The sequence below is a fragment of the Leucopleurus acutus genome (genome assembly GCF_964270905.1).
Source record: "Leucopleurus acutus genome assembly, chromosome: 8".
NCBI lineage: Eukaryota > Metazoa > Chordata > Mammalia > Artiodactyla > Delphinidae > Leucopleurus > Leucopleurus acutus.
Genome location: NC_139151.1, coordinates 87,429,104 through 87,452,795, shown reverse-complemented (window position 1 = coordinate 87,452,795; position 23,692 = coordinate 87,429,104). Strand labels below are relative to the sequence as shown.

Below are 23,692 nucleotides of genomic sequence, written 5' to 3'. Positions count from 1 at the left end.
TGTTATTTTTGCCTAAGGAGCTGAGAGAAACACGTGGATTTCAGGCGTCTAATTTCAAATCTAATTGAAATCTTTTTGTAGCCTTTGAGGGAATAGAATTTGTACACTATTAGAAAATTGCTAGTTTTCTTAAAATTGCTCACGTGATTTATTCTAAGAGGGACACTATTACAGAAGGAATCATTTTCATTCATAGTACCATGTAGGCAAATTAAAGGAACTAGAACTAATGCTCAAATCAATAATAGCAGCATTTAGCTGTAGGTTATCTTACACAGTAATATGATAAATAAACTGTCTATACAGGTGAAAAATTTTAGAGTCCCTTTTTTTTTTTTTTTTTTTGGCAGTATGCGGGCCTCTCACTGCTGTGGCCTCTCCCGTTGCGGAGCACAGGCTCTGGACGCGCAGGCTCAGCGGCCATGGCTCACAGGCCCAGCCGCTCCGCGGCATGTGGGATCCTCCTGGACCAGGGCACGAACCCGTGTGTCCTGCATTGGCAGGCGGACTCTCAACCACTGTGCCACCAGGGAAGCCCTAGAGTCCTATTTTGAATTGGAAAAACAGGCAATCTCCCATTAAAATACTACAAAAGTTTCTTCAATGACCTCTTCTATATTTTGGGAAGTAGGACAAGAACTCACAATTTTTCATCGTCTTAATGTGAATTCTTTTTGTTCAGTAAAGTTGTTCAAAACTTCCAAAATTCATCAAAATAGAGTAACTACGGCAAGAAGTTATTCACAAAGGGAAAGTGGAAGGCTCTTGAAAAACGTTTGACTGTAAGGAGGAAATGCACATGTATAAAAGCAGCGATAAAATTAGGAAAAAAATTAAATGGGTCCAGTCCATATGAGGAAGTTACGGATTCTCATTAGGCAATTAAGAGGAAGTCAGGACATCCAGGATAAGTTTCATCTTTTGAGATTGACATCACAGAAAGCAACTACCATCTCTCACCCAAAACAGCCCGTTGCATGTGCTGGAAATTGGTGATTATGTTCTTTTACCTACACTGGGTATTTTAAAATAAGATTAATACTATTAAACCAAGGCAGAGTTGGTGTGGTATTGTGACTCTAGACAGTCTGAAACATTTCTCTAACAAATAGTGGTTAGAAGTTAAAATCCCACCCAAAATATTACTCTGGATCTTTAAAAAGCAGCAAATTATTCATCTATGTCTCATTTTTGCCAACACAAAAATTGTTCATATCATTTTGATTCAAACATTGAAAAATGTTCACATTCTCTGGGAAGAAATTTATACTCCTTTTAAAGATACAACCATACACAGGGTTTTAACTGGCATTTTACTGGCTATATGATTGATTCCAGAAATCATTCTTTTTTTTTTTTAACCCATCAACTAAAACCATTTTGTAACAATTTCTATAATGGCACTAGGTGCCACTGACCACTGACTGGTCCAGTAATTTGTATGGTCACAACTGAAGTCAAGAACATGAACAAGTCTTTAAAAGAAACTGATTCCTGCTAGAAATCACCTTGTAATTATAGTTTCTTAATACTCAGGGAAAGCAATCTATAATTCAAAAAGCACGTTGAAAAGTGGCTATCTCCGCAAGTTTACCTGGTAAACAATTTGGGGTTTAATATAAGTCTGCAAGCATCCTAGACAGACTTCTGTGATGTCAGTGAACAAAAGTTCTATGAGAAAAGGGCAATTTAAAATTGAAATGTGTGGATTACTTCTGATTGAATGACTGCTTCCATAACATCAAGTGACAAGACTAGTACCCAAACAACTAAATAATCACGAAACACCCTAGTGTTTTTATTAGGAAGCAATAATAAAGAGCCCTTAACAACTTCCTGTGCCCCATCCCCTTTCATGCTAGAGTAATAAAGGTGATAAAGGTCACTACCCAGCACCATCAGCAGCCTTGGCACATGCTTGTTAAGTATATGTAGATGAGTTGCAAATGATGGTGAAAGATGGCTTTCAAGTTGTGCATTTGGGGGCGTTAACATGTGGCAGATTCCATTCTCCTGTGCTGGTGAAGCGCATGTCTAGATGACATTTCCCAGCCTCCCCAGTGACCAGATAGGAACATGTGACTAAGTGGTTGCCAATGGAATGTGAGCAGAGATGAAGAGCCCTGAGTCCTAAGCCTTGGGGGAACTTGCTGCCCCCACATTCTCATCCCTTGCCCCTGCAGGTAGGACAGTGACCTGACTCGGAATATGCACATGAGGACAATGTCCTGAGGTTCAGTGGAGATCCAGAGAGAAGGAACCTGGGCCCTGGTAACCCCAGGGAACAGAAGCACCTGCTCATTTTAAAGGCTCTCTACAGACTGCTACATGAGAGAAATAAACTTCTGTCTCCTTTCAGCCACTGATTTATTGTTGGGATTGCCTACTATAGCAGCCTGGCCTTACCTTAACTAATGCAAAATGTTTTTAGGACCTTGGAAACAATAATAAAAAGAAAAGTGGCCAGTGCAGACTAAAAGAGATAAGAAAACTTTCCATCCTTTCTCTTGCGGAGTCCCCACGTAGCACTGTCCCTGTAGCATGGCGAACATCATGACACAAACATAGTTTCCATGTAAAAACATAATTGCTCTCTCTGTGTGTTTAAAAGGGATTATACACATTAGAGAGAGATGGCAGTGAGAGGGACCCAATTAAGCAACCTGAACTGTAAATCTTCCCAAATCTCAGAAAAATACAGAAGCACAAGGGTGTAGTGGCATTACTCTGAAAGGACTAGTTACAAAATCAAGGCAATTTCAAGAGGATTGAATTCCCTGTGGAGTACCTCTTCCCTTTGTTCCCCTGCTCCTTTTCCAGTGGGCCTTGGCTTCACTCCAGAGGTAAGAGGCTGGGCCACGGAAGGAATGTAAGAAGGAACACTCATGCTCCTGTCCTGCTCCACCTCTCCTGGAAGCAGCAGCAAATCTGTTGAATACAAAATATTTCACTTGATCCCTTCACCAAGTCCACAATTGACCTAAGTCATCTAAAAGTCTATGATAGTCAAAAAAAATGAGCAAATACGCTCAAGTGAAGCAGGTCCATTTCACAATGCCTGTCCTCACTTGGGAACTTGACTCAGGGATTCTCCTTTCTATAAAATAGAAGTCGTCAGTGCATTGGTGTTTATTTTACAGTTGCAATGTTACAATCCATCCAAAAGGTCTGGGAGAAATGTTGTTTTCGGAATAACTTGATCGCGCCTCTCACCCTCAACCCAATTCTACTTCTACAGGAAAATAAGTCAAGAAGATGCTACTTTTGCCTCATTTTGCCACATTTTCCTGAGGGGGTGAAGAGAAAGAAAATGGAGTGCTGATTTCATCCTGTAACAATATGGCAATATTTCAAAAAAACATATTAAAAAACAATGATGCCAGAAGGAAGGAACTTTGACTTCCAGCAGAAAAATGAAATACTCTGTCATACTCAGAACGCATGGCCTACTTCTCAACACATGCAAACAACAACAATGTGTTTCTGGCTTGTTTAGCACAATCACAACAATTCAAAAGCCAATCTTGGTTTTCTGATCGATCCATTAGAAGTGGATGTGTTTCCTTATTTTTGCACGTGTGACAGAACATCGATGCATCACAAACAACTGATGACCTTCCGCAGCTTTCTCTGAAGACAAAAACAAACAGAAGCACAACAGGATCCCTCCTCCGTCTAAGTTTTCGCAGGACCAGAAGGGCTGCAACCAATAACTTGCAGCTGGCGCAAGATGCTGCTGCCTGCTATTCAATGATGATCCTAATTAAGACACTAATTAAGTTCTCAGTGGAAGTGATTAATTAACAACAGGCATGCCTTGGCTGTTGCCAAGGGCAGCATGTATGGAGAGATAACTGAGCAGGTATTGATATTCAAAAACTGAAACTTATTTGAAATACGTCTCTCACCACTACAGCTATCACCTCCACAAAAGACATGATTACAAAATTCTTAAGACTTCAGCAACAGGGAACATGGCAAACAGCCTAGAAACTGAGCACGTGGGCAGGGGGATGGTGAAGAAGGAAGTTCTACTATGATTAATTATTGAAATCATAGAATATGACCTGATTAATTAGGAGAAATAAAAACAATAATAATAGTCGGCATTTTACATGCATTAACTCCGCCAATCCTCTCAACAACTCTGTTATTTCCTCTTTTAGAGGCAATGAGCTCTAACACTGAGAGTCACCCCAGCCACCTCACTCACGGCGCCACAGCTGCAGTCTGTCTGCGGAGCCCGTGCTCCTAGCTCATGATGCCACATCATGAACTTACTTTTAAGTAAGCACTTTCACCACATATATTATTTAAAATCTATCAGATTGTACCTCCAAACTCAGGGCCAAGAAATGTCACTACGATAGCACATTAGCGTGATTAGTAAGTGTTCAGGGCATTTTACAATTTTATAACCAGAAGTAATATTTTTTAATACATATTTCTTTTTTAAATTTTCTAAAATTAACTGATTTATTTATTTTGGCTGCGTTGGGTCTTTGCTGCCGCGTGCGGGCTTTCTCTAATTGCGGGGAGCGGGGGCTACTCTTCATTGAGAGAGCCCAGGCTTCTCATTGTGGTGGCTTCTGTTGCGGAGCACGGGCTCTAGGCGCGTGGGCTTCAGTAATTGCAGCACGTGGGCTCAGTAGTTGTGGCGCACAGGCTTAGTTGCCCCACGGCATGTGAGATCTTCCCGGACCAGGGATCGAACCCATGTCCCCTGAACTGGCAGGCAGATTCTTAACCACTGCGCCACCAGGGAAGTCCCAGAGAAGTAATATTTTTAAATTCAATAAGGTTGGTGGAAAAACTGGCTTTCTAAAGTATTCCTTTATGAGTCCAAAGCTAACCTCCCTCACTGGTTAGGGGCCTGCCAACAAGACAGGCAAGAAGAGAAAGGTTCAAGCCTCTTAATGTGAAAACCAGTATCTACCATACCCATTGGCTGCCAGTGCAGACATCCCTTTGAGTGTGAAATCACAATCAATTCTGCTTTCAGAACTATTTAAAATCTGATGGACAGTACTGTGCACCAAGAGGAACAACTCTGCAATTCCTTTGCTGAAACTCTTCACATCCTTCATATGTTTGCAAAGAAGGTACGGTTTTCAACAAAAATGGTTTATTTCATAAGAATTCCACTGCCATGGGTACAATTCTTTCAAAACAATATGACTCAGTATCCACTGCATTTCCCATTCCTGTCATTTGTTTCTCCAGTGTAAAGGTAAAATGCACAAACGCATAGCTGTTGGAGCCTAACATGACACCTTATATGTAGTAAATTCTCAGCACATACTTGCAGAAAGGAAATTAATTTCCTGCATCTCAACTTTTAAACTGAACAGCAAGTATGAAGAGTCTACCTATCCACAGGACATTGTGAATGATGCAAAATATGTATAGTCCTTTCCCTCAAAAACTAAATTTTTTTTTATAGGAGTAGGATTTTTATACATAAAATCAGACAATAGTCAACACAAAAATTGAACTGCTTTAACTCTAAACAGGACAGATTTATAAAAGAGTGAAACCAATATGCACACGAATAGTCTGATAAGACACAAGTTATCTTTTAGCCATTTTATAATCACTGATGGGTTATTTAAATATTCATTCTCTCAGGGGGAAAATGATTGTATTCATTGATGATGGGGAATGGAATTTCTGAAGTTCTCTGCAAAGATTTCCCAACTGAAATCTTATCTTTAAGACACTTCATCTGACCTTATTGTTTCTAAAACAATTAGTTTCCTTCTTAGCTAAATACCACCATCTTGACTGATGTGCTTTGTAGAGTTAAGGCACCTCTCGAAAACCGAATCTTGATGTTGGATGGCAAGCCTGGCCGAAAGCATTTCAACCTCTTTCTCAACTACCTGACAAGAACGTCCAACGTTTATAAACTATGTGTTTGTGCCATTTGTCTTTCTGCATTTAGCCAATGACCAGTAAGTCAAAGGCTATAATCATGTAATTTAATACAACATTAAAAAGTAAGCCATCTACCTGACATCTGATAATCTAGACAATAATATTTAGTCTGCCTGTCATATTTATAAAAATTAACCAATCCATTCCTTTGTTGCCATGTAGAAATGGCCAAAATTTCCTGAAATTTCGGGTGTTCCTCAAGACCAAAAAGGATACAGATAAGAAATGCCCTCAGGCCTCCTCTGCACATAGCTTCCAGCTGTGATAGTTTATATCAGGTGGTTCTTGTTCTTAAAATTTTTTGAAGACTCCAAAGAGCTTTTGTTTATGGGAGTGATATCTATCAATATTTACCATATTAGAAATTAAAATTTCAAATATTTGCTTATTGAATCATTAAAATAATACTATCATATATTAAAATAAATATTTTTATTTAAAAAACTCTTTTCCAGAAACAAAGAAAATAGAAGAGAAGCATTGTTTTACATTGTCTGAATCTTTTAAATGTCTGTCTTAAATAGAAGAACGCTGGATTCTATATTTGCTTCTGCATTGAATTTTTGGAATATGCTGTTTCAGTTGATGAAAATGAAGAAACTCTAGTCTCACACAGATATGTAGCTGGAAAGGGGAGGACTATTTTAATACTCTTTTTATATAACTGGGGATATTATTCTTTGATACACACTAGATACTGACAAATGATAAAGTTTTTAAAAATAATTTCAATGTGCAATATGACACCCTTTCAGTAAATTTTTCATACTCTTATGTTAAAATCCATTGGTCTATCTTACATGTTGAATGGATTGCGCTCCTGTGCATGATTTTGTAACATCATATATTGGTTATTTGGAAAATGGTGGTTCACTGTGTTATGCAGATCTTTCAAATGTTGACATATTTCATCATGCAATATAAAAATCACATTAGTTAACATTACCAATTTTATCAGAAAAGGCTTTAAATATTGGGAAGCTCTCAAGCTCACAGCACTGGATGTAAGTTTTCCAAAACTCCAATTTTCACTTGATCCATTGCCAATTTTATCATTGGCAATGAGTACTGTCAGCTGTTGTCTTGTAGAGACGGGCTCACTTCATTCCTTTTTGAGAACTATACTTTGTCAGTCATTCTTTCAAGTAAAAACGTTGATCCATGAAAGAAAAAACAAAACAAAACAAGTTCAGCACACCCCTCAATTGCACAAGTGTTTTTTCATGAAAAAGTGTTTTTCATTTTTTCCATGAAAAAATGTTCATGTATTTCATGTATATGTGAAATACAACTGTTGTATTTCAGTATGCAGCAGACGAGGTGTACTCAAGCCTCAAGGTTTAATAAAATTAATAACTTTTACCACTTCATCAAGGACATTTGCAATGGAAACTGGCATTTGCTTTAATTACAAATTCAGGACAGTGAGGATTACAGTGACTACTAGTATAGTTTGGTGCTTCTACCTTGATTCACACTAAGTTACTAGCATCTTTACCCATCATTGCTTTTGCAACATCAGTGCAAACGTCAACTTATTTGACCTTCAGACCTTGGGGTTTTCCAAGGAGCTCCCAGACCACATTTAATATGAGTCTGACCCTCCCACCAAGAACATTAGAAAAGCTGAATAAATGATAAAAAATCAACTACTTAAAGGCATTAGAGAGCTACCAGGGAAGTCCAGAACTTGAGGGGCCAAGATCCTGGAGAGAAGGAAAGTAGTGAAAGTGAATCTAAGAGTCTAAGCTGTTTTTCAACTTATGTCATTTACTGATTTGTAAGCAGAGGCTGAAAAACCAAGAAGTGAAGAAGAAATAGATCAAGAGGCTGAGAAGCTTAGCAGAACTACCAGCAGGTTCACAGTGCTGTGAAGATAAAAAATAGAGTTTGGGATCTCCAAGAAGGAGGGGCTGTGATTTACCTTGAAGGGCTACACCCTAGCAGTAAGCAAGAACTAGAAGTAGAGCAGCCCTCATAAAGCCTGAAACCCAGTTACCAATCAGCTCAATCCCATATTGGATTAAGATAACCTATGACTACTCTAACTTCTAACAAAATGTTGAAGAGAAGCTTTTCTAAAACAAGATTAAGATAATCATCCAGAGCCTATGTAATATTTTATATACAATGTTCAGCATTCAAACAAAAATTATACAAAGATATCAGATCAAAAGGGAAAATTAATAATATAAATGGACTCACAGGACACCTCAGTTATTGGAATTATGAGACAGGAACTTTAAAATAATTGATTAATATATTCCAATAAATATATTACAAAACTGGAAAATTTTGGCAGGGAACTAAAATCTATAAAAATAGATATTCCAGACCTCTTGAAAACTATAATAACTGAAATATTGATGGCTTTAACATCATATTTGATACAATTCAAGAAAGTATTACTGAACTAGAACATAGATAGTAGAACATATTTGGACTGAAGAAAGAAAGGAAATAAAAAAGGATGGAAAATGCAGGAAAGAGCGTAAGTGACATGTGGGACATGGTGAAAAGTCTGGGCACAGGTAATATTTGAAGACATAAGAACTGAGAATTTCCTAACATTTACAAGAATCTACAAACCCCAAACAGAACAAATACAAAGTTAACAATGCCAGGGCACAGTGAAATTACTGACAAACAAAAACAAAGAGAAAATCATAAAAGTAGTCAAATGAGGTAAAAAACATATTACCTTCCAATGTGCAACCATCAGATTGACACTTGGTCTTTCGACAGTTTTCAACAGAGAAAAAATTAACACCATAACAGAATAGAATAACGTCTTAAAAATTCTGAAAAAAAAATAATTACAAACCTAGAATTCTCTACCCAGCAAAAATAAGGGCAATGAAACAATAATATGATAATACTCAATTACTCCAAAATAGGCAAAAAATGAGTGAAGCACATATAACTGGCCGGACAAATAGAGAACAAAATAGTAAGATAAGAGATTTAAAGCCAAATATATCAGCAGCTACATTAAATGTAAATGGATTAAACTCACCAATTAAAAGATGAAGTTTTATTTGTGTGTGTATGTGTGTGTGTGTACATGCATATGAATAAACCATATGCCACTTTCAAGAGACACATTAATGAAAACTTACTTTGAGAAAAAAAATAACTGCAAAATAAATAAAAGTGGAAATGTAAACAGAGGAAGATTACTGCCCATCCAAGGGGAAGGTCAGGAAGGTCAGGGAAGAGTTACTTCATGGGCGGAGTTGGCATTTGACAGTGATAATAAATCATATCCCTCTACTTTAAATACAGAAATAAAAGAAAAATCCATACAGGAGTCAAATAGATGGGGATCAAAATATGAGCTTTATAACTAATAGAGCTGACTTTGAAAATAGAGCTTGTCCTGCAGTCACAATTTGCCCTCTTACTTATCAAACTTTCCTTCCAAGTCTAGACCTTGCACTATCCCACCTGACAGGGAGTCTGCACAGATGACATGAATCCAGCCAGGTATAAGGAGATCCTCTTCATATCCCTAGAGCCCTTAGAGTAGGGGCTCAGAGAGTGATACCTCCAGACATCTGTCTAGAGATGGTTCTCAGCTTCAAACGCATGTTAGAGTCACCTGGGAAGCTTTAAATACTGCCAATGCCCACGACAAACACCAGACTACTGGGAAAGGATCTCCAAAGGCAGGATCCAGGTATTGTCGTTTTTCTTTAAGCTCCTCAAGTGATTCCAATGTATCTCTCAGGTTGAAAACCACCATGTAAGGCAGACCTGGGCCCCTTTTAAAGTGTGTCTACTATAAGAAAGGTGACACAGGCACAGAAGAGAGGACATACACCTTCCAAACAGCATGAACCCAAAAGAAGAAACAAAATGTCTCATCCATACACATCAGTTTTTTTCCCTAATCTCTCCAATTAGATAATGCCTTCCTTTACCCTTGGGGAGAAATAAATAGAGGAATTATTGAAAGGGTGGAATTATCATCCCAATTCTGTTTCCTTCTCAGGAATGGAGTGGAAGCATTTGCCTTTGTGGTTGATATGGCTTTCAAGTTTGAATTTAATAGATGGATAAGTTTGCACATTAAAAAAAAAATTGGAGGAACAGCGATAGAGGAACATTTTGAAGCAAGGATTTTTTCCCTCTCAATGATCTTTTAGTGATCTTCGAAGCAATGAAAGAATGATTTTTAACAGTCCCAAGTGGAAAGTAAATGAAATGCCTAAACTCTCTGTTGGCTGAAATATGCCATCTTCTCCTAGCTCAGGACCTTTACACACACTGTTCTTATGCTGTTCCTATACTCTCTTACCCACCCCTCACCCAGTTAATAATTACTCATCCTTTAGATCTCAGGCTCTCAGCACTTTCTCTGATCCATGGACAAATTAAATTCCCCTGCCATATGCTCTCATGAGATCTAGAGCATATGTAATTATATATTTGTGATATGTCTGATTCTTCCAATAAACTATGAATTTCCAAGGACAGGAACCAGATCTGTTTTATTCTTTATTTTATTCCAGGATCCAGTCACAGTTGTTAAATATCTTTGAATAAGAGTCCAGGTCATTCATAGTCTACATAAAGCCTTAAAGTTGCAGATAAGGAAAGAATTTTTTTAAAAAAGAGGGAGAGACAGAGAAAGTGATGCCTTCATTAGAACTGGGAGTACTGGAGAGATTGAAAATGAAAATCAAATAAGGCTGCCAATCTTTGAGCAGGAATCAGTTGCCCATTTTCATCCAACACAATCAACCATAGCATAAGTATACCCACTGGTCAAGAAACTTGTATAAGACAGTATAATTCTGAAAACTAGGCCTCAAAAAGTCTCTTTGACCTTCTGCACTCATCCAGAGAACATGCTGGGCCAACTGAGGGGGTAAAAAATAAAGACGACCAGAAGATTCTTCCTACTCCAATGGCCAAAGCATAATAACTAATACCTATTCCAAACAATAATCTTTCCGGGTAACAGTCTGGAGCATGACAGTAACTAACCATCAGGTTAACTATCTTATCTCAAAGGAGGAAAAAATCGTTAATGTGACATCAAATAAACACAGGGCACCAAACTCTGTGGCCAAGGTTCCCTCCAACAACTGGTCAATAGCACAGCACTGAGTTGTCTGCTTGGAAAAACTGTCTCCACCTGGGCTGCCAAAACAATAAGCCAAATACCAGGACAGAAACAAGCGCCTGAATCTTGGAAAATATTTATGAAAATGAAAAAGGTGAACAAATAAAGTCAGTGGTAGAAAAACAATACGCAACTCACTTCCTTGTTGCCCCAAGCAAATCTGTTGCTTAAACAATAACAACAGAATCTAATCAGTAAACCCCTCAGCTGCCAAAATTATACAAGCAACTTGCCTGTTTAAAATGTCACGTTTCCCATCTGATATAAATATTCGCCTTCTGCTCCCATTCCTTAAGTGTCATACAAATCAGACACAATCTAAAATTCACCCTGGCACAACTATTTCTTTTTTCTTTCCTTTCAAATGACCCAGATTGTGCATTATGAAAATTGTGAAGCTTGGTGGTCTTTTTGGTAATTGGAATAGATCACTGAAGCCTAGGTTGCTTTTTAGCCTTGGCTTTTCACATTATTTTACACCTGGGAAGGTCCTGACTAGCTCATCCAAGTCCACTGAGACTTGGTTCAGCCTCAGTAAGCTTTTATACACACAAATGCAAAACTACCTGTTATCTCATTTCCAGAAAAATCATACTAGTGAGACATTTCTTTGCAATTTTTTAAATGACAGAAACAGATCTGGATAAAAAAAAAAAAAAAAAAACTTAAAAGATGGTTAAAGAGGGACTTCCCTGGTGGTACAGTGGTTGAGAATTCATCTGCCAACGCAGAGGACACAGGTTTGATCCCTGGTCAGGGAAGATCGCACATGCTGCAGAGCAACTAAGCCTGTGTGCCACAACTACTGACCCTGCGCTCTAGAGCCCATGAGCCGCAACTACTGAGCCTATACTCTAGAGCCCATGAGCTACAACTACTGAGCCTGCCCACTGCAACTACTGAAGCCTGTGTGCTCTCGGGCCTGGGTGCCACAACTACTGAGCCTGCATGCTGCAACTACTGGAGCCTGCACACCTAGAGCCCATGCTGCACAACAAGGGAAGCCACCGCAATGAGAAGCACATGCACCACAGCGAAGAGTAGCCCCCCGCACACCTCAACTAGAGAAAGACCCAACGCAGCCAAAAAAAAAAAAAAAGTTTAAAGAAAACAATGTGAAAATAATGGAAAAGGTTAGAAGACTAATTTAAAATATTGATACAACCAAAATCAAATTCGCTGGCTATGCAGGATTATGTCAGTATACAGACCTTCTCATTACCGGCAGAAAGCAAGTTTAAACCATCACAAAAATGTTCAACCTGTGCACTTCTGTGCCCTCCTATGAAATTAATTTTATGTTGCAAAGGTATACGTTCAGACTCCAAGTATCACCCACAGATGAACCATATCAGAATCCCCTGGGGTAGTGGTTAAAGATGCAGATCACTAGATGCCACAAAAGACCTTCTGAATTAGACTCTTTCTTAGGAACAGGACCCAGGAATCTGTTCCCTTTCCCCAAATCACCCAAAACCCAGAAACAGTGGGCTTCCTCCACAAATTTGGCTTCCTCATAAATCCTCAGCAATCCCTTCTAATCCAATCAGAGCCTCTAAACTGCTCTAATAAAGAAATTCAGAACTGCCTAAGGCATTAAAGTTAAGAGAACCTCTGTGATTCTGTTAGATCTCTGATCTCCCTTGAACCAAGCAAGTACGGAAAAAAATCTGCGAAGTCTACTGGTTAATAGAGTGCTTGAGTAACAGTGCCTTCAATAGAGTAGTGTGATGTTTGGAAGCAGAATAAAAATGTTAATTGCTTCCAATTACCAAAGCCTCTCAAATTCAGGCAGAGAAGCCAAAGCAGAGGCTTATACAGTCAATTCACAGACAGTGGCCATCCCCCAAGCAACTACACCCTGCACTTTAACTGCTGTGTGATTATAAAGAAGCCCCCTTCCCCAACAATAATGACCATAGTCGCTGTTGATGACCACCTAAGGACTGTAGACACAATCAAACACCAACAACCAAAACCCCATGGAAACTGCCCCTTCCCTAACATTCAACTAATTTTGAGATATTCTTACATATTAAATTAGGAACGAGAGTTTTCAAAACAAGTAACTCAAATTTTGAACATATTTCAAAGCCCCTTTGAGCAACAAAGGATACCTAGTCTTACACAGAAACGTTAACCAAGAAAGGAAAAGGCCTCATCTACATAAACCTCAGAGAAAGCCCCAGAAAAAACATTCACACTATATCTTTAGTTTTAATTGTTTGGTTTACATATTAATAAATATTTATAAAAGCAAAGATTTTGATTTTATTTTTTTGTTTATTTTATGATCAATTCGCATAATTTTTATGATCAACTGATATTTTAAGTAGCACTCAAAAATAATCTCAATTTACAACATGGTGCTTCTAAGAAATAAGGGTTTGACTTAAATGACTCTGAGACAATTATCCAAAAATCAATCACATGGTAAATGGGGGTGGGGGGTGGGAGGAAGAACACCTTTCCTTCATTTAAGACCAAAGACATTACAACCTTCAACAAGTTTTGTATGACCTTTCAGCTGAAATCTTTATTATCAAAAAAGAGACTGCAGGACTCCAGTTTTTCCTATCTCAGGGAAAGCAGAGGTAAGGATTGCCCCCCAAAAAAAGAAAGAAAGAAAAGAAAAGCTGTCTAAAGTCTTATTTGTAGAGAAAAAGGTCAAGCAGTGGTAGAAAGGAAACAGAAAGCATACTCTTACTCATTGGGGGCTTAATCTCTTCATCCAAGTCCAAATCTTCTAAATCAAGGAAGTTGTCTACCTAGAAAAGGATTAACATCATCTTTATGCAAATTAGACCTAGAGAAAAATATGCAATTAAGAATCAGTGAATCCACTTCCACAACACTCAAGTGAGCAAATGAATCTCCTTTTCTCATTAACTTTTGAGTCCCAGATAGAGACCTTTGTGTTCACTGTGCTTTCCCAGAGACATCTGAAAGAAGCACTAAGTCTGGAAGTTGGCTGGGATTTCACAGGCACCACAGTAAGATCTCTATACTGAAAGGGAAAAAACAGTCTGGGAAGTTTTTGAAAAGTTTTTGTTCCTGATTCTATCCCAGAATATATACCACCATCAAGACAGTCTGAAACAATGTTTCTATTTTTTGGTTTTGTTTTATTGCTTTTGCTCCTCAAGCAAATGATGGTGGTGGGTCTGGCTATTCTCACAACAGTGTGCTTTAAACTCCAAAGAGAGAGTAGAAACTAAAGAAAGCAGGGGAGAAGGTTCATCCAAGACAAAATCATCCTGCCCCAGGTAATCACAAGAGAGGTGAACAGAGCAAAAAATCAAGTGTTCTCTCTTTTGAGCAAATAAAACTGAAAATTACTTCAAAGGTAAAAAGCAGAGCAAATGACCTTTACAGACAGTAGCAGCATTTCAATGTTGCTTTCCACTGCAAGCTGACAACGAGACATTTTAGATCAACAAAATGGTAGCACTTCAGACATGAACCAATTCATCTCAGGTGAATATCAAAGAGTGTGAATAAACAAATGATTTCACCACTGGCACCCGAAGGCAGATCTAGTAAAGGCATGATGTCAAAATGCCTTTTATGCTTATGACCTAAAACATGTACATAACAAAATACCATAAAATTATAAATTTAGATCTCATCATTGGAATTCAAAACACAGCCTGGGTCTTTCTTCCCCACTCTCTACCTGCCAGACCATGGCTTGTAGCTTCCATACTTGGAAGTACATAACTACAGTTATTTTTTGACTTCCAAGGGACAGCAAAAATTTATCTTCCATATGATGGTTTCAGTACTAAAACTTGAGAATCTGTTATATTGTCAGGACAAGAGTCACGTTTCTCTATTGAAGCACCCCTTCCATTTGTAAAGCTTTGAGGAAAAAAGATCCAGAACCCAGGCCACCAAGGACAGTTTAAGATAATCAAACACCACTTTTTTTTTTTAAAGCATATAGACAAAATCTGCTGAATTCTCCAAATTTGTATGACAGACAGCAAATGAGTCCTGTGAGGTTTTTATGCTCTTTCTGGGTTTTGGCCATGGAATAAAATCGAATCATGCCTTACCTTCACCTTTCCTGCCCGATTCAGATCACCCTGAAAGGAACTGCCAACTTTTTGGCCTTCATCCATCACTATCTGGAAAAACAAACAAACAACATTGAGGACATATTGATGGGAAGATGAAACAAGTGAAAATAAAGGAGCTGATGTTGTAGTCCTTCAGGCACTAAAATTCCCTTTCCGCCTTCTGTTAATTAGCTATGCGTGACAAACCATGACACCTTAGTGACAGCAGATTCACTAAGTCATAGCAGCCATCAGGGAATAGGTTCCAGGAGGTCTGACTTCTACTTCTGTCTTCTAGACTCATCTACAGTGTAACCTAGGGTAAATTATTTAACCCCAATTTTTTCATGTGTAAAATATGAACACTCCGCACCTCATTACCCCAGCCCCCGTCCCATCCCACCCCAATGAGCCTCTGAAGGACAAATCAGAGAATGCTAATATAACATTTTCAAGTTACTAGGAAAAAATACCGTGGAACAATTCTTAGCCTCTCACACACTGGTTAAAGACTCAATAGAAAATGTAATTCCAATTGCCAATGATGGCCAGTAGACAATGAATCCTCTAGAAAGAAAAGTTCTTGTCCCATAATCACCTCACTGGAAATAAGTTATAGAATTAAAGAATTATAGCCCTTCGCTGTATATAAACACACTTCTAACATGGAGATTTTTCTCCCTTGCATAAAACCATAATCTCATATACAATTCTGTCCACAATATCACAGGGAATACACGATGAGATAAAAAGTAGAAACTCAAATGGCTTAAAAAATAGAACAGCTTCCACTAGGATTCCTCGATAGTTAAAAACCATAGCTAAAGAGAATGTGAATATAGTCTATGAAGTCTTGAAGATTAGGAAGAGAGCATCTAACATTTATTTATTGACCAAATCTCGGAAGAACCAAGATAACATATTCTACTTTAAGTCTGAAGGACATGAATCCAGGACAGGTAAAAGAAACTCTCATTTACACAGAGAATTACAAAAAGGAACTCTTTTGTCCCAGAGGACAAGCTAAAATATAGACATAATTTCAAGAAAAATCTGTAGATGGCAGATCCTTAAGAGGTTTTTAACAAAAATTGGGGATAATTAAGTTACTATCATAAAAGTTGGCTGTTGAAATCATGAAATGTAATGATGATTTTCAGTAAAGTATCCCAAAGGCACTCCTTCTAAAATTAGGAGTCTGAGTTACTGATCCAATAGTTGTCCGATGTTTCTTATTATGGTCTCTTTCTTTTTTTTAATTCATGAAAAAATTTTTTTTCTCTGTTTCTGTAAATGTGCTATGGTATTACCTGTTCCTCTTCTGAACACTGTGACAAAGTACGAAGAAAGATGGCTTTATTGCTAAGATGGTGATCATTGGGTTCATTTCTCTGAGTAAATTTTACTGAAGGAAAATTGTTTTCTGAAGAATTGGTTCCAAAGGCTCCTCTTTCGGTCACATTATCTGAAATGATAAATTACATAATATTAGAAAACACCCACCACATCCAGTCTAGTTTATTTTGTGTTTATTGAGAATCTTTCTTCCAAACAACAAAAAAAATACTTTTCAAAAAAATCTACAAACTGAATGCTTGAAGCATTAAACACTCTTAACCTATAAAGTTATTTCTAAAAATGCATAGAAAGATAACACTATTTCATTCACTATTCAACAAACATTTATAAGTTTGTATCCAGCACCGTTCTCAGCCATTGTTAAGAGGTCAATAAAGTATTTGCAAGACTCTTGGACATTACCGATCTCATTTTTTTTCTAAATTTGAGGGTTTTTAAAAAAAATATGGAGGCAATGTATGGATGATTTTAGAAAATTTGTAAAAGAAAAAGATTAAAATTAGAATATCACTCATAATCCTACAAGACAAAAGCTGCAACAAAATTTTTTCAGTGGCTATTTTTCTCATCTTTTATCTATTCACCCATAAACTTCTAAAAGTCAAATGGAATTGTACTGTACATACCATATTATAAGTCAACTTGAGAGCAATATTTTTTCATACTATTGCATATTCTGCATAATTTTAATGATTATAGAGAATTCCACCGTATATATTTAACATAGTTTATTTAACCTATTCTCAACTATTTAAAACTATAAACAATGAATACGTTTGTGTTAAATCTTTGCACATTCATGATTATGTCCTTAGGATAAGGAAAGAGTCTAAGATTCATCCTAAATTAAGAGAAAATTATAACATGATGCCATTAACAGAAATGTGGGGGACAAATTCAGATGAGAGAGAATGAATTAACTTTTGTCCATGCTGCATTTGAGGTGCCAGTGGAAACTGTGAGGGAAATGTCCCAGAGGCAGCTGCAAATGTAGGCTAAAATGTGGGAGAGAGATCACAGCGATAGGTAACGAGCTGGTAGTCGATTACACTGGGGCAGTGGTTTAAGCCATAAAATTATTTTTAATATTAGCAGCAATATTAAAATAAATAAGAGTTAACATTTACTTGAGGGTCAGACTGTCTTTTATTATGCATCTCATAAATCTCATTTAAGCCTCACAATAAGCCTAGAGGTAGGTACTGTTAGTATCCCCATTTTACAGGTGAAGAAACCAAGGCCTACAGAGAGATTAAATAATTTGTTCAAAGTTACACAGCTGGTAAGTAGCAGAGTGGGGATGTGAACCCAGGCCTTCCTAATCCAGCACTCACTGCTGTGCAACTTAGAATAGTACAGTAAATGAAGGGAAAGGGTTCTTAGAGAACAGAAGAATAAAGCAGAAAAAAAAAGAAATTTTAAAAAGCCCAGAAAGGAGACAAAGAAGAAAAGTTTACAATAGTACAAGAACCCAGGGAGCATGGCACATACTAAAACTAGAACTCCCTTGCTTCAAATGACAATAGCAAAACACAGGAATCTACTTCAAGGATCACTAGAAGAGTGAATAAGGGATTCAAAAGAGGCCAAGTGGCAGAAATCAAGCTACTGTCAGATTTGGGCACCCTGTTCCATCCCCTTACAATACTCCACCATGGAAAGATTCTGGAGACATGGGTTTATTTGTGAACAACCTGGTCAGGTATCTAACTGAAGGGGTTACAAAACAGCCTAACCCACCAAAGTGGCATGTTTCTCTTGAGCCACTGGTTGCATGGCTTCAAAATCAGTAAAGATTCTTGTTGTTCTAATGATCTCGGCCTGGTGCAAGGCCGCCAGAATCCTGTGTTTGCTTCTGAATACCTCATCATTGGTAGAATTAAGACTTGTAGGGGGACTTCCCCGGTGGCACAGTGGCTAAGAATCCGCCTGCCAAAGCAGGAGGCACGGGTTCAGGCCCTAATCCACGAAGATCCCACACGCTGCACAGCAACTAAGCCCGTGCGCCACATCTACTGAGCCTGCGCCCTAGAGCCTGTGAGCCACAACTACTGAAGCTCATGCGCCTAGAGCCTGTGCCCCGCGACAAGAGAAGCCACTGCAGTGAGAAGCCTGCGCGCCGCAACTAGAGAAAGCCCGCGCGCAGCAACGAAGACCCAACGCAGACAAATAAATAAACAAATAAATTTATTTAAAAAAAAAAAAGACTTGTAGGGATATCTATAGGACATTAACACAGAAATACTGTTGGGGAGAAGAGATAAGGTAGCCTAGCCTATAATACAGCATTAGCTCAGTAAGCCAGAGAGGGAAAACACAAATATTTAAATGCATCGCTTTTTCTTTCAAAGGGATTTATTAGCAAACACCACCAGCTCAGGCCAGCTCTCTCTACTGCCTCCTGCACCAGCACCCACGACTCCTAATTAGCTACTACTGGGACGGGTGACCCCTTCCTTGTGCCCCAACAAATCCCTGCAAACTCTGATATGAAGCACTCGCCTTGGCTGCTGGGGGTGGAGGGGCTGAGGGGCTGATTAAGGAAGGTGATGGGAGGGTTACAGGAACACTGCTGGAGTAACCAGCACGATGCCAGGCCACAGAAGTGAGGACAAAATGGTCTTAGGTTTACCCTCCCTGACTTCTTCCTCTTTTACAGCCACAATTATGGCTGTAAAATCATCAGTCCTAGGGCAGAGACAAGCAGTGGCAGCAGCGTGGAGCAAGACAGGCATGGAGATGCTTGGAAACAGGAGTGAGGAGGAATGAAAGGGTCCTTCAAACTTCATCAAAGTTAGAGGCAACCAGTGGCTCCCTGCCATTCCTCAGTGTCCTGTTCTAATAAGACGCGGAATAGTTTCAGTTCTCCTTGCTTATCCTTTAAGTTTAGCACAACCTAAACCTAGTATTTCCTGAGAAAATGCCGTGTACTCAGCACAACACTACTGTAATAATCTATTGCTTTACATACTTGAAAACCACAGTGATGTCTGGGAAGAACAGATGTTCCGTAAGGACAAGTTCTGTTTGTTCTTATTATCACTCAGTGTGCTCCTCTGCCATTTCCAATAAAACACCAGGTTATTTGACAAATAACCAGATGAAACTCCTTCAAAATAAAGAGCAAAATGTAATGAAGTCCCAGCTTCCGATGCTGATGTGGAGCGATGGTTGAGGTCTCAGATCTAACACAACTTCTTGTTTACTCTTTCAAAACTTCGTCCTTTCATAAACATAAAGCTTTCATTTTTAAAATATGGAAAGATTCAGAAAAGAACTTGTTCCCTCTCTGACTGAACCTACTGTTTAAGACTCCTTTCTAAACCTTGAAAGCAGTTTCACAAGAGTAAGTACTATTTCACTCCAAAGGCCCCGAAGTGCTTCTTACAAATGCTTTTATCATTTTTTAAAAAAACAGCAAAAAAAAAAAAAATCTCTTGGCAGCAGAAGATAGGAAAGAAGTTCTTTTTCAATATGATAATGACAAAATGGCAGATGTTGGCACAGCCCAGAATCCGAAGTGGCCTAAAGCCTGATTAGAGTGCCAGATGCTGCTTCCCAGAGTTATCCTGGGGGCCATCCAAACATGCCACCCAAGCGTGCGTTTCATCTTCTTCTGTTTCTGCTTCTCATCAGAGTCCTTTTCTACCTTTTCATCTTATCCCTAATGTTCCTTGCTTTGAAATAAGTGCCAGACATAACACACTTTGGAAATCTAACAGCAATATTTCAGAGAACAAGTCGGTTACTGAGACCTGAAAGAGTGTTTCTTTGGGCATTTCTGAGTCAAAACTTCAATACACATGAAACAAAGGTTTTTTGCTAAAGGTTTCATTATTCTGAAGCAATGGAATTTCAATTTTCTTTTGATACCAAACAGACAAGCTTCCAACAGATCTCCCTTACAAGGTCACCAACTACACCTACAGTGTCTAATTTCAGGCCAAAGAAAAAGGTTACACTCCTGCAAAAGGTTGAAACTATGGACGCCTCGATAAATTAAACACCAATCGTAAATTGATTGTACATCTTCCAGATGAAAGCGGTCAGTTTCAGAGAACTCAGTTTTGAAAGAAACTTTTTAAAAATTCAAATTCATCCATTCAAAGGCCAGACTAGTGTCCATGAGCTTAGAAGAAAGTTTACACTTTACAGGAAAGTTCTCACAGATCAACACAACCAACATCAGAATTCATGACCTAATTCTCCCAGCAACACCTGAGTGTCCGTTCTTCTGCACCATGGTCAACAGAAATACAAATCAAGAGCATGTTCTCAGTTGTGAAGAGATACTGAATACGTTGTTAAGTAGGAAAGAAAAATTCATGGGGGGGAAATTCTGTGCAACACTGGGTAGTTGCCAAAAACCTCCTGCCCAGAGCATAGGGGATAAGCAATCACGCTTATAACAAGACTGGGTCCTTTGAAAGTCAGGGGGGTGATTTTCATATCATACTCCTAGCCTAAAGCAATGTTGCTCTGGACAAAACTTGCTCTTCATTTGCCCAGCCAAACTACTTCACTCCACTGCTTCTTGATCACATACTCCTTGGTATATGGCCTCCCCTGGAGCGACAGTCCTTAGGATTAAATAAGTAATTTAAAAACCAATCAATCATAAATCAGAATAAGTCCAAAGAAGCTAAATTCAGCAGACAAATGTTTTGTCTAAATTCCCTTTGCAGTGGTCTGAATTCCAACTGTTTCATGTTCTTCACTGGAAAGGGCACAGGGAGGAGAGGATTACCTTAGCCTGGCCAGTCAGGAATAATTGTACTTTCCCCGAGGCTGGATGATAATTGACTCATTATTCATAGACATAGCTCTCCAGCTGCCAAGACACAAATGCACAACCCTAGCTCAGAAAAAAAAAAAAAGTGTGTCAAAAGTCTAAGATGAGGCACACAACAGCAGTAAGTTGACATTTTGAAATGTCCAGTGTTAGGCACGTAACAGAGAGAAAAAAAGAAGTGAGGATAGTGTAAAGTTGCTGTTTTCAGGGAGAAAAGCTGAGTGGTAGTTGAGTTATGCAACTTATTCAACCCACAGGTTGTATCATGGGCATCAACTATGTGCAAAGTGACCCAAGATGGGTAAGACCCAGTCCCTGCCCTTATGGAGTCTACAAACTAAGAAGTTTAGCCAGGTATGCAAACCACCCAAATAGAACACCACTAACGCAGAGGATATGAGGGAACACAGAGTTAGAGAAGGGTGAAATCGCAATTGGTTTGGGAGAATCACAGAAGGCTTCATATAGGAATGGGGAGTCTGAGCCGGGCTTTGAAAGACGGCTATGATTTCAGCAGGTGAGCCCTGTGAGGAGGTATCCCACAAAGGGAAAACTGCACAAACAAAGCTCCCATGGTGGGAACACGTGGGGCCTGAGGAAGAACCACCATGTATTCCAGGAAGGCAGGAGCACATATTCTGCGATGCATGGAAGGGCTGCTATTTGCAGGGCTTGACAAAAACTCTGTACTATACCAAGGCCCTTGGGAGTCATAACTAGAGCTGTGCTCTAAGATGAAATGGATGGAAGGCGGCAGAGTGGTTCAGATACTTTCATACTAGAAAGTACGGCGCTACTGTGGCAATCCAGGTGAGAAGTAAAGGGAGCCTCAGCGATGGATTTAAGAAACGAGAAAAGAGCTCACAATGTGGGTTCTTTTTGTGTTTCTAGAACAGAAATGAAGACACTATCTCCAAGCGGTTATGTTTCCTCCCTCTAGATATCTCAGAATGTTCATCTTATCTTCCCATGGCAATCTGTATTATTATTTTAGTTTAATTTGGCATGCCCCAGATAACTTAAAAACAACAACAACAACTAAACAATCTCTGTGATGGTGGCAGTAGACATTACAGCATGCTTGCAACCTGTCAAATGGATTACATGTTGGTGCAAAGAGGCCACACATATCATCCCATAATATAAACTCACCTTCCCAACTGCTTTAGTCAAGGCCACAGAAGGAAGCTGGTCCAGCGTGGGAGCAGATGCAGCATATTTGAGCACAGCTTCCCCGAGCTCCCAGAATGCCTAACAGGGTGACACTGTCTACACAAAGTAGGATCTTGTTTCTTTTTGTATCACTGTCCTTATCTACTTAAAAATTTCAAGGCTATGCACAAATGGTTTATTAATAGGAAATATTTATGACAAGCAGCATCCTCCTAGTTCTTCAGCCAAACCCAGAGTCACAAGGCCATATGCTCATCCAGTGAAGCACTCAGGTAAGGATCTAGGTATCCGTGAATAGTAGTTCCACCTCTCCATAGCTTTAGTGAGGTGTATTTATAGAATTCACTTAAGTGTACAATTCAATAATTTTTAACAAATATATAGAGTTGTCCAACCATCACCACAATTACATTTTTAGATCATTTCCATCACCCCAAAAAGTCCCAGGTACTCATCTGTAGCCACTCCCCATTCCTACTGCCAAACACAGGCAGCCACTAATCTACTTTTTATAGCTAAAGATATGCCTTTCCTAGACATTCCATATAAATACAATCATATGATACATGGTCTTTTGTACCTGACTTCTCTACTTAGAATGACATCTTTGAGGGTCATCCATGTTGTAGTATATGTCAGTATTTCACTCCTTTTTATCATCAAAAACTATTCCATTATCTGGATAGACCACATTTTGTTTTTCCATTCACCAGTTAATGGACATTTGGATTGTTTCCACATTTGGTACCCCCTTGATTCTAATACTGAGTTGGATCCAAAGACCACCATCACTAATCCAATTCCACGCGGTGCCACGACATGCTGAAATCAACACAAAGGCCAACCACAGAGTTCCAGCTTCCCTTCACACCCCAGCAAGGGGAAAAATGCATATAGTAATTGAAGCGACAACTCTGATCATCTTATTGTCTCATATGGTCACAGCCTTAGAAACATGATCCTGTTTTCTTCTCCAAATGTATCTGAAATCATCTGCAATTACATTTCTTAATTGTCCGTGCTCTGTCTCTTCCCACTAAAATGTAAGCCTAAGGAGAATAGGGACCCCTCCATCAGAAACTTACTCACAATTCCTGAAAGGGAAAATGTTGTTTCCCCATTCCCAAGGACATGTAATGATTAAGACTGAAAGGCAGACTGACACACTACACTTCACCCAGTGAGCTCACTGTGTGCTTAGCACCACGCTAGGCTGGAAGACTAGGAACTGGGAAGGTT

General features: G+C 38.9%; 1 protein-coding gene across 3 annotated transcripts in view; it reads right to left on the bottom strand.

Moving 5' to 3' along the window:
- Positions 1-23,692, bottom strand: part of IFTAP (intraflagellar transport associated protein) — a 59,328-nt gene that overhangs the window by 5,457 nt on the left and 30,179 nt on the right. For all 3 annotated transcript variants that reach the window (XM_082844322.1, XM_082844323.1, XM_082844324.1), the window contains exons 3-6: positions 16,440-16,594; positions 15,127-15,198; positions 13,776-13,836; positions 2,789-2,928 (exon numbers count right to left, since the gene is read on the bottom strand). In XM_082844322.1, coding sequence (XP_082700448.1) covers positions 2,789-2,928; positions 13,776-13,836; positions 15,127-15,198; positions 16,440-16,594 — 428 coding nt within the window. The remainder of the gene's footprint in view (positions 1-2,788; positions 2,929-13,775; positions 13,837-15,126; positions 15,199-16,439; positions 16,595-23,692) is intronic.